Source organism: Canis lupus, chromosome 7, assembly GCF_003254725.2.
Source record: "Canis lupus dingo isolate Sandy chromosome 7, ASM325472v2, whole genome shotgun sequence".
NCBI lineage: Eukaryota > Metazoa > Chordata > Mammalia > Carnivora > Canidae > Canis > Canis lupus.
This window is the reverse complement of record NC_064249.1, coordinates 53,015,235-53,030,955: the sequence shown is the minus strand read 5'-3', so window position 1 is coordinate 53,030,955 and position 15,721 is coordinate 53,015,235. Positions and strand designations below refer to the sequence as shown.

At 35.5% G+C, this 15,721-nt stretch overlaps 1 protein-coding gene across 19 annotated transcripts in view; it reads left to right on the top strand.

The window, feature by feature from the left end:
• Window positions 1-15,721, top strand: part of KIAA1328 (KIAA1328 ortholog) — a 373,028-nt gene that overhangs the window by 50,062 nt on the left and 307,245 nt on the right. For all 19 annotated transcript variants that reach the window (XM_025429035.3, XM_049112695.1, XM_025429030.3 and 16 more), the window contains one exon: window positions 8,261-8,376. In XM_025429035.3, the coding sequence (XP_025284820.1) occupies window positions 8,261-8,376 (116 nt within the window). The remainder of the gene's footprint in view (window positions 1-8,260; window positions 8,377-15,721) is intronic.

Genomic DNA, 15,721 nt, shown 5'->3' with positions numbered 1-15,721 from the left:
TAGTTTTAATAGTTTTTTAGTGGATTTCTTAGATTTTCTGTATATAAAAGCATGTCATGTGTAATAGAGATAATTTTACTTCTTTTAGAATCCAGATGGTTTTTTTTTTTTTTTCCCCCTACTTAATTGCCCTGGTTGTGATCTCAATATGAGCTGAAGTAGCAATAGCAGGCATCCTTGTCTTATTGATGATTATAGGGGGAAAGCATTTGATTTTTTTTCCTATTAGATATGGCATGTTAGGTGTAGGCTTTTCATACATAGCCTATTTTTAGTATGAAGAAATTCCCTTCTCTTTCTATGTTTTTAAGTTTTGTTGTGTGTCTTTTTTTTAAATCATGAATCATTATTGGATTTCTGTTTTTACTTTTCCACATTTACTTAGATCATGCGGTTTTTGCCCTTTGTTTTTTATTGATATGGTATATTACATTAATTGATTTTTTGAATGTTAAACTACTTTTCATTCCTGATTTTTTTTTTGAGATTTTATTTATTTATTTATTCATGAGAGAGAGAGAGAGAGAGAGAGAGAGAGAGAGAGAGAGAGAGGCAGAGACACAGGCAGAGAAAGAAGCAGGCTCCATGCAGGGACCCCAACATGGGACTCAATCCCAGGATCCCAGGATCACACCCCAAGCTGAAGGCGGCGCTAAACCGCTGAGCCACCAGGGCTGCCCTCATTCCTGGTTTAAATCCCAATTGGACATGATATATAATCCTTTTGTTATGGTTCTGGATTCTGCTTGTTAGTATTTTGTTGAGGATTTTTGCATCTATGTTCATTTGATATTACTCTAGTTCTTAGAGACCTTTGACACAGATTTTTGTGTTTCTGATTTCTTAAAGCACCTATATTCTTTTAGACAATACTTTTAAAATAACAGCCAAATGTTACAATTTGTAAAGAGGGCATTAAGGTGATTGTACTGAAATATTTTTTAATAATGATAGCTCTTTTATTTTTCACTATGTGTTTACTTTTGCTTGAAAACACTATGTCTCTTTCTCTTTGCCAAATATCCTGTGAAATCTATTCGTTCCTTTTCCAAATCTTACCTACAAAATTGATATTCAGAATTTATAAAATGAAACCAGGATACTGAGCTTCCAAACACAAGACATTAAAAAAGGCAAGAAATTTATCTGGTTTACCATGGAATGAGCTGCAATTCTCTTTAGAATAGAAGCTTTGCTGTCTTGACCTTATCTTTCACATTAATGTAAAATTGCCCATTCCTGGAGTAGTACCTGGAAGAATATAAGGATTATGCAAAGCTATAAAATAAATCTTTTTCTAGAATGCTAGATTTACTAGAAAATTAAGAATAGATGAATGTGGGAAAACTTCTTATATTAAAACTGGAAAGATTTTTTTTATGTAGAAAAATACAAAATGTGCAAGGATGACTAAGCTTAAAACTTAAGACTTCAAAGAAATTCAATACTTTTGACACAATTTTCAGCCCAACCATCCAAGTCTCAAGGATATGAATTCTCTTTTCTTAATAGATAAGAGTACAGTTTGTGGAAGTTTTTGAAAGAATACTCTGAAGCATTAAAGAAATGCTGTAAATGATTTCTTACTTCATGAAAAGGCTATTGTCCTTGTAAATAACAAAACAACACTGGGAATATTATCTTGTCCAGTTTTAACTTAAGGGGCATTTTTTTTCAAGTTTTTATTTAGATTATTGCTATTTAACATATAATATAATATTGATTTCAGGAGTAGAACTCAGTGATTCATCACTTACATATAATACCCAGAGCTCATCACGAGTGCCCTCCTTCATATGCATCACCCTTTAGTCCATCCTCCACCAATTCTCTCTGTATTAACCCTCAGGTTGTTCTGTATCATTAAGAGTCTCTTATGATTTGCTTTCTCTTCTTATTCCCCCTACCATATGTTCATCTGTTTTGTTTCTTAAATTCTATTTATGAGTGAAATCATATGCTATTTGTCTTTCTCCAGTTGACTTCTTTTTCTTAGCATAATACACGGTAGCTCCATCCACATCATTGCTAATGGCAAGATTTCATTCTTTTTGATGGCTAATAAGTAATAATCCAATGTGTGTGTGTGTGTGTGTGTGTGTGTGTACACATATACCATATTTTCTTTATTCATCAGTTGATGGACACTTTGAGCTATTTCCATAGTTTGGCTGTTGTTAAATAATGCTGCTATAAACATCGGGATGCATGTGCCCCTTCAAATCAGCATTTTGGTATCTTCTGGATAAATACCTAGTAGTGCAATTGCTAGGTTATAGGGTAGATCTATTTTTAACTTTTCAAGGAACCTCCATATTGTTTTCCAGAGTTGCCACACCAGTTTATAGTCCCACCAACAATGTAAGAGAGTTACCCTTTTTCTGCATCCTCACCAACATCTGTAGTTTCCTGTGTTACTAATCTTAGCCATTCTGACAGATATGAGGTGATATCTTATCATGGTTTTGATTTGTATTTCCCTCATGGTGAGTGATATTGAACATCTTTTCATGTATCTGTTGGCAATCTGGATGTCTTTGGAAAAATGTCTATTAATGTCTTCTGGCTATTACCTTTTTTTAATTTATTTTTAAACTTTTTTAAAACTCAATTTGCCAACATATAGTATAACACCCAATGCTCATCTCATCATATGCCCTCCTTAATGCCTTTCACTCAGTTACCCCACTCGCCCACCCACCTCCCCTTCTGCAACCCTTTTGTTTGTTTCTCAGGAGTCTCTCATGGTTTGTCTTCCTTTCTAATTTTTCCCTACTCAGTTTCCCTCCTTTCCCTTATGGCCCCTTTCACTATTCCTTATATTCCCACATATGAGTGAAACCATATGATAATTGTGTTTCTCCAATGGACTGATTTCACTCAGCATAATACCTTCCAGTTCCATCCACATTGATGTAAATGGTAGGTATTCAGCCCTTTTGGTGGCTGAGTAATATTCCATATATTATAGTATATATATATATATATATATATATATATATATATACACACACACACACACACACATATACATATACATATACATATACATATACATATATATATATATACACCTCTTTCTTTATCCATTCATCTGTCGAAGGACATTGTGGCTCCTTCCACAGTTTGGCTCTCCTGGATTCTCCCTATTTCTTAACTGGATTATTTCTTCTTTGAGTGTTGAGTTTGATAAGTTGTTTATAGATTTTTGGGTACTAACCTTTTATCAGAAATGTTCTTTGCAAATATCTTCTCCCATTCCTAGGCTGCCTTGGCTGCCTTTTAGTTTTCTTGTTAATTTTTTTTAACTTTATTGTTTCCTTTGCTTTGCAGATGAAGTCCCTTTCATCTCGAGGAAGTCCCAATAATTGATTTTTGCTTTTTTTTCCCTTGCCTCTGGAGACATGTCTAGTAAGAAGTTGCTCTGGCCAAGGTCAAAGAGGGTTGCTGCCTGTGTACTTCTCCAGGATTTTGGTGGTTTCCTATCTCACATTTAGGTCTTTCATCCATTTTTAATGTGTTTTTGTGTGTCACATGTAAGAAAGGGGTCCAGTTTCATTTTTCTGCATGTTACTGTCCAGTTTTTCCATTACCATTTGTTGAAGAGACTGTCTTTTTTTCCATTGGATATTCTTTCCTGCTTTGCTGAAGATTAGTTGACCATACAATTATGGGTCCATTTCTGGGTTTTCTGTTCTGTTCTATTGATCTGTATGTCTGTTTTTGTGTAGTACTATACTGTCTTGATGACTACAGCTTCAGCAGACAACAAAAAGAAGTAAAAAACATCCAAATTGGCAAGAAGGAAGTCAGACTTTCACCATTTGCAGTTGACATGATACTCTATGTAGAAACACAAAGACTCCACCAAAAAAGTATTAGAACTGACACACACATTCAGCAAAGTTGCAGGATACAAAATCAGTGTACAGAAATCTGTTGCATTTCTATATACCAGTAACGAAGAAGCAGAATGAGAAATCAAGGAATAGATACCATTTACAATTAACCCAAAACCATAAGATACCTAGGAATAAACCTAACGAAGGAGATAAAAGACCTACACTCTAAAAATCATAGAACATTTAGGAAAGAACTTGAGGATGACACAAAGAAATGGAAAAATGTTCCATAATCATGGATTGAAAGAACAAATATTGTTAGAATCTCCATAAGGGATCCCTGGGTGGCGCAGCGGTTTGGCGCCTGCCTTTGGCCCAGGGCGCGATCCTGGAGACCCGGGATCAAATCCCACATCGGGCTCCCGGTGCATGGAGCCTGCTTCTCCCTCTGCCTATGTCTCTGCCTCTCTCTCTCTCTCTCTCTCTCTCTCTCTCTGTGACTATCATAAAAAAAAAAAAAAAGAATCTCCATATACCCAAAGCAGTCTACACATTTAATGCAATCCCTAGGCAAATACCACTAGCATTTTTCACAGAGCTACAACAAACAATCCTAAAATTTGTATGGAACCACAAAAGACCCCGAATAGCCAAAGCAATCTTGAAAAAGAATAAGCAGGAGGCATTACAATTCTGGACATCAAGTTATATTACAAAGCTGTTGTCTAGTTTTAACTTTTTAATACTGTTAGTCAAATATTTCCCTTTCCTGTATTTAGATTTTCATTTTCTTAATTAACTTATTGCTGTGCTCCACATGAGATAGAGGATTAGGTCTTACATTACTTGGTGGTCTGAGAATGTTTGATGAAAAATGTGGATCATGATAGCAGATATTTTCTTGGACATATACCTCAAGGGAAATATTACTGAACATAAATTTAAGAAGAAGACAGATTTCAGAGGTGATATCAAATCTGGAGGATGTTTTATTGGCAAGTCCTCTGCATTTAAGGGTTGTATAGTACATGTGCTCATATTAACTAGGCTAATAGGCCACAGAGAAACTATACATATCTTTAGATAGGTCTACAGAAGAAGTGTTGCCTTTTGTGTTTAACACAGCTTAAGTTTATAGCCTTTCAGAGCATAATAATTGCTAAAGAGTAGTCTTACCATAGCAGCATAACAGAAGATTAAAACAACAACAACAAAAAAGCCCTCTTTAAATAGTATAGCAACAAATTTTTCTTGATAGAGTACCTTAGGTTTTTGGAAAAGCTCATTGTAGACTCTGGCATTACAAGATATATGTATATGCAATTCTGCCCTCAGTGATCCTTAGAGATATTCTATCTCTGTGGTTTAGTTTAATGTTCAGGTAAACTTGGCATTCTTCCTTTTTTTTAAAACTATTTTTCTAACCCTGGAACATTGCTTGCTGATGGGCCATTTCTTACACTTACAGAGGCTTTTATGAATAGTCTTGAAATGATGGAGACCCATTGTTAATGTTCCTTTTTTTTTAAATTTGTATTTATTTATGATAGTTACAGAGAGAGAGAGAGAGAGAGAGGCAGAGACACAGGCAGAGGGAGAAGCAGGCTCCATGCACCGGGAGCCTGACGTGGGACTCGATCCCGGGTCTCCAGGATCGCGCCCTGGGCCAAAGACAGGCGCCAAACTGCTGCACCACCCAGGGATCCCCTAATGTTCCTTTTGGATATCCTGTAACTGACTAAAGTTACTTAATTTTTTTCTATAGTAGGCATTCAGTAAATATTTTTTTTAAGATTTTTACTTATTTTAGAGAGAGAGAGGGAGCACAGGGGAGAGGGGCAGAGGAAGAGAGAGAAAGAAGCAGACTCCCCACTGAGCAGGGAGCCTGGCCCAGGGCTGGCACAGGGCTAGATCCAGAACCTGGGATCATGACCTGAGTCCAAGGCAAGATGCTGAACTGACTGAGCCACCCAGGCACCCCTTCAGTAAATATTTTTTAATAAGTAAATGAAAATAAATGTTTTCTTATCTAATTACAGATTTTACTCTTTAGTCTTATCATTAAGATTTTACCAATCAAAACGGGGAGAGATTTTGCTACAGATTTTCTTACCTTGACAGTGTTTTTTCTCTCCTTACAATATATAGCATCACTTATTTCATCTTTATCTTTTTTTAAAAAATATTTTATTTATTTATTCATGACAGACACACACACACACACACACACACACACACACAGAGGCAGAGACACAGGCAGAGGGAGAAGCAGGCTCCATGCAGGGAGCCTGATGTGGGACTCGATGCCGGGTCTCCAGGATCACACCCCAGGCTGAAGGCAGTGCCAAACTGCTGGGCCACCAGGGCTGCCCCATCTTTATCCTTTTTTAAGTCTATTTATTGTTTTTGGTAATCTCTACACCCAAGGTAGGGCTCAAACCCTGAGATCAAGAGTCACTTGCTCTTCCAACTGAGTCAGCCGGGTGCCCCTCATCTTTATTTTATGCATAATCCTACAGATTCATCACTTCTTATGTTTTATACTGTTCTTATGCCAAATTTTGCATCTTTATACTTTTTAATATTTCTCTTATCATCTACTTTCTCTCTCATCCTATGGCTATAACTTTTGCCTAGATTGTAATATTGTATGCCTTGTACCTTGACCTAAGTTTGAGAACTTCTTTTTTATTCCTTTACAATTGCTCTCCATATTTATAAAGGACAAATATATACAGTATCAGGATATTTATAGTATAGTGAAAGAAATTATAAAACTTTAGCTAGAGAGAATTTTAAAAATTGTCTAGACTAGCTTTTTTCTTCATAAATGAGAATAATGATGCCTAGAGAAACAAGTACAGTTTTCTAGCATCCCCATGTATATACATGGTTTTCCACTTTGCACTTTGGAGGTTTACTTGATTTGAAATAGTATCTTGGCAAAGGTGTTTCAGAAGCTGACTGATGGATTGAAGATTGGGATGGTAGAAACAATTCATGGTTCACACGTTTGACAATTCTAGAAAAACTGAGAGGCAGTAGGAATTACTGTGAAAGGTAGTGCAAGTGTGCTTGAGAGTAATGGCAACAAAGAGGAAGGCTTTGGAAAGGAATGGCAACAATGGAGGCAGGATAACCTGAGACGGGGATAAATTGTCATCATGTGTCTGTCTGTTTAGTTGTCTGGATTCCTTGTATTCGTTATCAGTTTGACTTTATCCTCTTAGAAGGAAGGGCTTGAGTCCCATTCATGGGCCTAATAGTATGCTAAACATGAATAGTAGGGGTTGGAGAAATGGCTTTAAAGTCATGATGAGCAACAAGACATAAACCTGTTTTTTGAATACTACTGTGTGCCATGCACTTTCATGCAAATTATTTCAAAGACAAGATGTAATCAACTCAAACATTCAAAAATCTAATTTTCATTGTTACCTCATTGATATCAAGTGTCTCCACCAGAAAGCTAGCAACAAAGAAAAGGCTATTGTAGTTCATATTATTTGGAAATTGTTCTGGTAGAGCAGCGGTCTGGAAGGAAGTAAATTTAGGAGCTCAAAGGAGTCCCTGTGGATTTCCTTTACACATATTGCTGTGTGATCTTGATCTTGTTGGATAAGTGTTGTACTCTCTTTGGAGGAATAAGTCCCAATAACAGAAAAATTCAGGGCAGAGTAACATGAAAATTAGGGTTGTCGTTTTAGGGTAAGTTTTAATATTGTTCCTGTTTAATTTAATTAACCTCTTTCTGATAGGATTGAGTTGGAATACTTTTCAGAGGTAAACATTAAAGATACAGAAGATACAGATTTTTTTGCTGAGTGTGTTTTAACACTTTGTAATTCTTTTTGGACTAAGAATAGTTGTAATAACAAACCTTTTTTTATGTTAATGCCATCTTTTTATTCTAGTCTAGCTATGTATGCTACTGAGGAATGTGAGGTGTCAGTACCAAGAAAAAGACTAAAATAACCAATGTATATTTAATGAAATATTTAAAAGACATATAAATTGTTTATTTCATTGAGAGGATTTAAATAAAAATATGAAAAAGATCCAAGTCAAAATACATTGATTGTGCCTTTTTTGATAAGAAATGAAACTGTGTTTTAAAAGTTGGATATTTTTTCTGTCCTGGATTACCACTGGGAACTTATATTCTTTGTAGGACTTTCCATATTTAAGATACTTCTGATGATTGGGAACACTTTTGATGTAAAAATCATGTTCATATTTTATTACAAAGGTATGCAAGATTGCCTTATGGAAGGTTAATTTTTTAAAAAAGCAAAGCATAGATTATCCCTGAAGAAGTCAGCACAGCTCTGGAAAAAAATCTAGTTTTGGTAAATGACAGCTCTAGGCACATATTTTCTTATTCTCATAGGCATTTTCTTTTCATTTTTGTATTTCAGAGTAAGTGAGGAAAAGGAAGTGACAGAAGAACGATTCCGAGCTGAGCAGGAATCATTTGAGAAGAAGATCAGGCATTTGGAAGAACAGAATGAACTGATCATCAAAGAAAGGGAAGATATCCTTTTTGAAAGTCCTCTTTTTTAATGTGCAGGAAGTTTGGCTCTTTCATGAAGAAAATATACACTCCAGAGAAATAATTGTTCTAATTTATAACAGGGAATAAATCTGCATGGGCTGCCATTTTTAGGCAATCAAAACGACACTTAACAGCATGTGCTGTTGCTTCCTTTGTGCTTGATATGGCCACCCAGCTGTTCTGCTACTGCTATTATACTGCGGAGCACATATTTGTCAACTAAAAAAGACAATAAGAAATTTGGACATTAACATGTAATGTTGGAACTTTACTGAATTCTGTTCCACTGCTCTAATTGAGCCTGAAGCTTCTTTGTATTTGGCATTCTTTCTAGCAAAAGCTTTGACAGCCCTGAGGAATTCTATTCTGAAATCATAAAAATTTTTTAAAAATCCATTGTAATTTGTAGATGTTGTAATTGCTAAGTATTTACACTGCAGCATAATACCACCAAAATTCTCATGGAGGAAAAGACTAGGGATTAAAACTGGAAGTGTGTGTGTGTGTGTGTGTGTGTGTGTGTGTATAATATAGCATAATTTGTAAACTGGCATTTTAACTTAAGAATTGTACTTTAAAGAATATGTGAGTTAAAATAAGCATATTTCTGAAGTTTCTTTTGACTGGGAGGAATTACTTATCTTGGAGTGTTTTTGCAGTGGTGTTGATAGAAAAGATAAGTAACTGCCCCTAAAGTTTGGGCGATAGATTGACCAACTAAACTAGTCTATGAATACTTCAAGGAACCAGTGCCTTTATTGGCAATATCGCCATTAACTTGATGTTTAATAATCATTTCAAAAGTTCTGCAAGTGTTAAAAATGATCATATCCAGTGGACGGTAACTATACCTTCATGAATACCAGGGAAATAGAAACATAAAGATAAATTAATTCACTTGGGAAAACATGAAAATGTAACTGTAAAAAATGAGTTCTAAACTTTTTCTTTTTCAAAAAGTGGAAATACACAATTGGGAATTAGTATAATCAGAATTTTTAGATTTGATTTGCTGAGTAGATATTTATAAAGTTTATTTCCCCACAATTCTAAAGGTGTACTTTCTCAATTATTTCTTTTCTGTAACCCTGTAGCATCTGAATAATTATCTTGAGTCTTCTCTTTTCTTTGCCCTCATTGACTTTATTGTATTAGGCTGTCAACTGTCAGGATAGACCCTTTTTTGTGATATTCTTCCTGCTGCTTTTCTCTCTGGATTAAAGTAGTGCTGTTTAGTCATAACTCACAACAGACTGTACTCAGCCACTTCGGGTTCTTCACATCTCACAAGGAATAGTGACTCGGACTTCCAAAAAAGGTAGATTAGGAATATTTTTATTTGTGACAGAAGTTCACTTACAGTGTCTGTTTTTTCCCATGTAACAACTGGAGATAAGTGACCTCTGGCAGTGCTTCAGTGGTTTCAAGTTTTCAGCACTGGAACTCTACAGTCGTCTTAGCTTGTTCTAATGGTTTCAGAATTTCATGTTGCAGAATGGTTGCTTTAATTCCAGATGTCATATTTGCCCTAAGACAGGGAAAAGGGGGAGTTCTGACAGTTGTGGCTCAGTCTCCTTTTTTGAAAAAAACATGAGATCTTAGGGCACTTCCATCCCGCTCCCCAGCCCTCCCCCAGCTGCCAGCAGTCTTTCATGAGATATTTATTGTCCAGAACTTTACTGCATGGCCATGCTAAGTTTCAAGAACGGCTATTTAACCTTGTCCAATTTATAGAGTGAAAGGCAGCAAGGGAGAAAGGGACTGGGAATGAAGTCAGCTCCAACTCTATCTGGTAGCAGAAGTAGGGGAAATAGAAACCTCTTTCTTTATATATAGAGAAGGAGGTGATGATGCCTTGGCCTTCCTGAGACAAAAAAAAATATGTCCAGTGGAATTAGGGCAAAGTGGGGTAATAAGGGGAGAAAGGGAGGGTAGTAGGCAAGTTTGAAAGCCTGGCCACAGTTAAGGCCTGGTAATATGCTTATCTGGTAATATGCTTAACCAAAATGTGTAACTATCTAGAAAAGTTAAATCTGTTTTTTGGGGACTATTCTATTTTAGCACTCTTTGAGTCAAGATTAATGGATTTGGTGCTGAAAATTCAGCATGGCTCTGAATGGTTTCCCTCTGTCAGCCTAAGTCATAAGATATACCAGGTGAATGTGTTTGCACTATTTTTCCTATTTTTCCAATGACTTAGCTCAGGGGTCAGTAAACTACTGCCAAATCCAGTACGGTGCCAGCTAAATCTAGCCACACCCATTAATTCATGTGTTATCTGTGGCTGTTTTTGTACTGCAGCTGCTAGCTGAGTAGTTGCAACAAAAACCTCCGGCCTACATAGCCTAAAATATTTACTTCTGGCTCTCTACAGGAAAGTTTACTAAACCCTGATCTGTCTTATAAGCTAAAAAGGAAAGGAAAAGGCAAAGGGATGTAAATAAAGTCAGACTTAGGCATATGTCACAGTTGGAACTATTTTACATACAATATGAAAAGATTTGACTTGAGTATTTGTTATTGTGAATGAAGATTGGTGTAAGTGTGAGACCATTATCAAAAATTGAATTGGTCTAGTTAATATAATTGGTTTAAAAATTTTTTTGAATCACCAAAGGTAGGTGGTATTTATGGAACTATGGAAGAAGGAAGAGAGGAAGTTATGATTTAAAAACAGTGACACCCATGGTTTTTATTTCAAGTAGATTCCTCAGGTGCAAATCTCCTTTACTAGCATAAACCTGTGAAAGGTTAATACAGACGATTTTACAGTACATAAAATCCTATAAAATTTAGAAACCTAAAACAAGGTTATAACTTAAAGCAATATAATTTTAACTACAGATACATTTACCTATCATACATGAATGATTCAGACTCTTTCATATATATGAAATCAGATAATTTTAGGTCATTTTACAGTCTATTTCTGTGTAACTGTACGAATTCTGATTTTTGTAATTTTAAAGATGTGTTATACTAAATTTATGGGGTTTTTTGTTTTAAAAGTTTTAATAACTTGATTTATTGCATTATATGAATACAGACCAGTCCCTTGGTGGAAAAGAGAAAATATATTTTACTTGTTTGCATTTGGACCAGGCTTTTGAAGATTTGTTCTTAACAGTGAATAGAGAATTTATTACTAAAACATAAAAATTCTTGTAATTTTCAGTCTTTGACTAAAGCTTATTTCCTGGGAACTTAACTATGTGAATGAATATGCCATTCACAAAGTCAAGCAGTCTGATGAACCTAGTAGATTTTTGCTTACTTAAATGAGTATGAAAAGAGAGAGAAAACTAGAAAGAAATATGACCCATAGGAATTGATCTGAAGCATGTTAGCAGGTAATAGTTTAAGATACAAAGAATGTGGCCATTAGAAAAGTTGATTAATATTTGAGCTAATTGGGAACGCTTGGGTGGCTCAGCAGTTTAGTGTCTGCCTTGGGCTGGGGGTATGTGGGGATCAAGTCCTGCATTGGACTCCTGCAGGGAGCCTGCCTCTTCCTCTGCCGTGTCTCTGCCTCTCTCTCTGTGTCTCTCATGAATAAATAAATAAAATCTTTAAAAAATTTTTTTGAGCTAATCATATTTTCAGAACATATGTTTCAGATCAGGATGATATCAAAAGCTTAACCAAAGGAAAGTTAAATCTGATGTTTGCTCTTTTAACTGGCAGAGCAAGGGAAGTAAGTGATAAAGAAAGTATAGTGGCTTTAGAGACAAAATCCTGTTTTAGTGCTGGTAAGCTGTCTGACCTTGAAAAGCTAATGAACTTAGTTCTGAGTCTCTGTTTTCTTCTACAACAAATGGATAGCTAATAATGCCTTCTCATTTCTTTGCCTTTCTTCACTGGGGCTCTGATGGCTTTCATCAGGTTATACAAATGCCTAGGCTGTTTTGAGGCCTGGTGAGAGAGTGAAAGTGATCTACTCTCTCTGCTTTATCTTCTAAATTCTATGCAAGATGTAACTTCTCTGTACTGCTTGGGTTGGGTCCTCACTGGGAGGAAACCAGGTCTGACTGTCCTCTCCCAAAAACTGGACTGACAGATCTTTTTCTCTTCCTGATCTGTTCCCATTTTTTTCTCTGGAACTCAGTAAATTGAAGAGAACTTTAGAGGTGCTTATAGCTCAGATACTTGAGCCCATTGGATAGGTGGTCATTTTAGAAACTTGGCTCTGGAAAGAAAGAATTTTAAGGAAACTACCCTTAACCTTTTTGAGGAATGTTTTAAAATGAGCCAAAGGTCTCAGGATGTGTGTGCTGAAAGTAGATTAGAGAAAATTCGTAAGAATCTCATCTAATTATGTAAAAAGAAATCACTGATGTTGAATAACAGTAATATTTCAGAGGTGTTCAAAGTTTCCTATTTAACTATATATCCGTGCTACAGAATCAGATTACCATGATCTGTTGGGCTTTTGCCAAGGATAGGAAGCGCACTGTAGGAAGCTCTATTGTAGATCTGGGTGCAGTGCTGTTGAGTGGATAGGGAGGGTGGGGAAAGATAATTGAAATAGGTTTCATGAGAAAGGAAATAAGTTTCAAAAGGTTAAGTTTTACCTTCCTAGTTAATTTTTCTGGCCCATCATAAGAGAAGGCAGGAGAGTTTCTAGTTTTAGAAGCAGTTTTGGGAGAATTAAAATTCAGACCTTCTTAAAATGTAGAAGATTAGCAGAAGAGAGGGTGTTTTGGTGTTTGACAGGGTGGTAGACAAATGCAGCAAAGTATGTTGCCAAGCACTTACCAGCTCTGATGACTCTTGGCATTTTTGTTTTCAATAAATATTGGGTTCTTGTTATTTATGTTTATAAATTCTGTGGTGACAGAATATATTCCATATACTTGGATAAATTCGGTTTATTCAATTTAATAAGCCCTAGACAATATAGTTCTACTAATCTAATTATTATCTCGAATGCTGTGGAAATTGTACTTCTTGAGGCCATTTTATTTGCTCTGTGATCCTGTATGACTTTAACAGGTTTTGGACCATTATTATTGTATACTACCCTGGAATGTCTGGGTAAATCTTAAATATTAAGATTTAAAATCTTAATAACAGATTAAATAACTCTTTTTTACTTGTATTTTAGAGAAATAAGCCTGCTTAACGAAAAAACTAATTATTACTGGCGTTGTTGTCTAAACTGCTCTTAAGGATTATTTTGTTCTCTTAAAAATACTTGGATATTAATACTAACTACAGGGAGGAATTGAGGAGAAATGTTGGCAGAAAATTTAAAAAGTATAAAATTTTACTCATATACTTAATTTAATTCCAGGAGGCCTTTATGGGATAAGTTACTCTGTGGTAGGGTATTGCATTTATACTTTACCTGTCTGGAACTAATCCAAGAATAAAAATAAAAAGAAGCATTCCTCACTTGCTCTCGTCCCCTAGGTATGCACATTTGTTGTATGAGAATTCCTGAAGCTGTCATGTGGATAATAATAAACTCATTATCTGCTGTCTAGTTTATAAATCTAGTGCAGATTAGAAACAGAAAACTGGAAGTAAGGTTCGGAGCTACAGTGAGAATATTTAAGCTGACAGGGGACTTAACAGGAAAATTATTAAAAATCATGTAGGAACTCATAATGTAAGCAGTCTAGAACTCTGCCCACCTAGATGTATCTCAAGACCTTCATATAATAAATGTAGTGCAGTAGTTAATATTCATAGTCATAATTCTGAGGCATTGAAATAAAGTTAAATTGTTTTTATTCCCTATTACTTTTTAGTACTTCTAGTACTTCTTTTAGTAAGATGTCTTATATTTAGTAAGACATCTTACGTTTCTATTTACAGAGCACTTCCACGTGTATTTTTTTTACTTTATTCTTTTAAGATTTTGTTTATTTGAGAGTGTGTGTACAAGCATGGAGGGGGGTGGAGGTGAGGGACAGGGAGACTCTGGGTTCAGTGCAGAGCCTGAGGTGGGCTTGATCTCACATCACCCTGAGATCATGACCAGCGCCAAAATCAAGAGTTGGATGGCCAGCCTAGTGAGCCAGCCAGGCGCCCCACACATGTACTTTTTAATTTTCACAATAACACAGTTAAGTGATGCAGATACTCTTATTCCCATTTTACAGGTAAAGACACCAGTCTGGAGAGGTGACTGGAACAGCCCACTGGAATTAAGAGTGAAAATTTTTGACACCAAGTGGCTTTCCATTATACCAAATTATTTTTGCAGCAGTAAATTATAACAGATATTAATTGCTTTTCTAGTGTGCTTTATAGTTAACAATTTATGAAAGTTGGGAATATATTTTATGTTGCTTTTTTATTCAAAATTGGTTAAAAATTTTTTGGTACTCATCCTCAGTTATCCAGAAACCCTGACTTGTAGAATGTTCCTGAGATTTTCTTGTGTTTTGGCTTTTTCATTCAGTCGCCATGCCTTTATCATTTCCCTCTGAAATTCTGAGCGCATTTTTTGCTGTTTTCTTGGACACTTTTCTGTATTCCTGTGTTACTCTGTATTATCTTTTTGTCACTGTCTCCTTCTATACTGTCTTTTGACCTGCTTCATTCCATCACTGCTCTCACGTTAATCTTTCTTAAGGACTATTTTTATTTTGCCACTTGGCTTTTTAATCCCTTTCCATGCCTTTTTATGGCCCAAAGTTTCAAATGCATATTCTTAATTTTGACATTTAAATGCTTAGTTACTGATACCACATAGCATATATGACCTTCATTTTTATGCCTCCCTATTTGGTCCCTACTTATAAAGTAGGAAAAATTCATTGGTTTTTCCTGCTTATTACAGTTTATTTCTATGTCTTTGTCATTGCTCCTTTTACTAATTTTCTAATTTTCTTCTTTAGTACATATTCTCTGATAATTTTTTTATACTACTTGGCTTTTAGAATTCTTTAAGAATTCATACCTATACTAACTACCCTAACTTGTGTATCTTAATGGTTCTTTGAGCAACTGTGGTATTCTTGCAACTGTACTGAATTTTTAATAAGAAAGCTTATAGCAGAGTCTTGGATCAGCTACTTTATGCCTTTGTGATTTTATACAAGTCTTTGAATGCAGGAGCATTTCAATGGCATTTTAGGGTAATAAACCAGTTTGCAATGGCTTTAAGTCTAAGACCCAAGTCCGAGTAGGGGTGGGAAAGTAAAAGCTGTGAAGTTAAAGAGATGTTGTCTAGCCAAAGGGATACCTATATTTGAAAGAATGTTTTTTAGTTTGTTTTAAGGCTGGAAGAGAATTTTGAGTGTACTTACATGTCAAAACAAATGTGCCAGCCAATGATTAAAATTTGTTTTCTATTTTTTAGTACCTTTTCTGA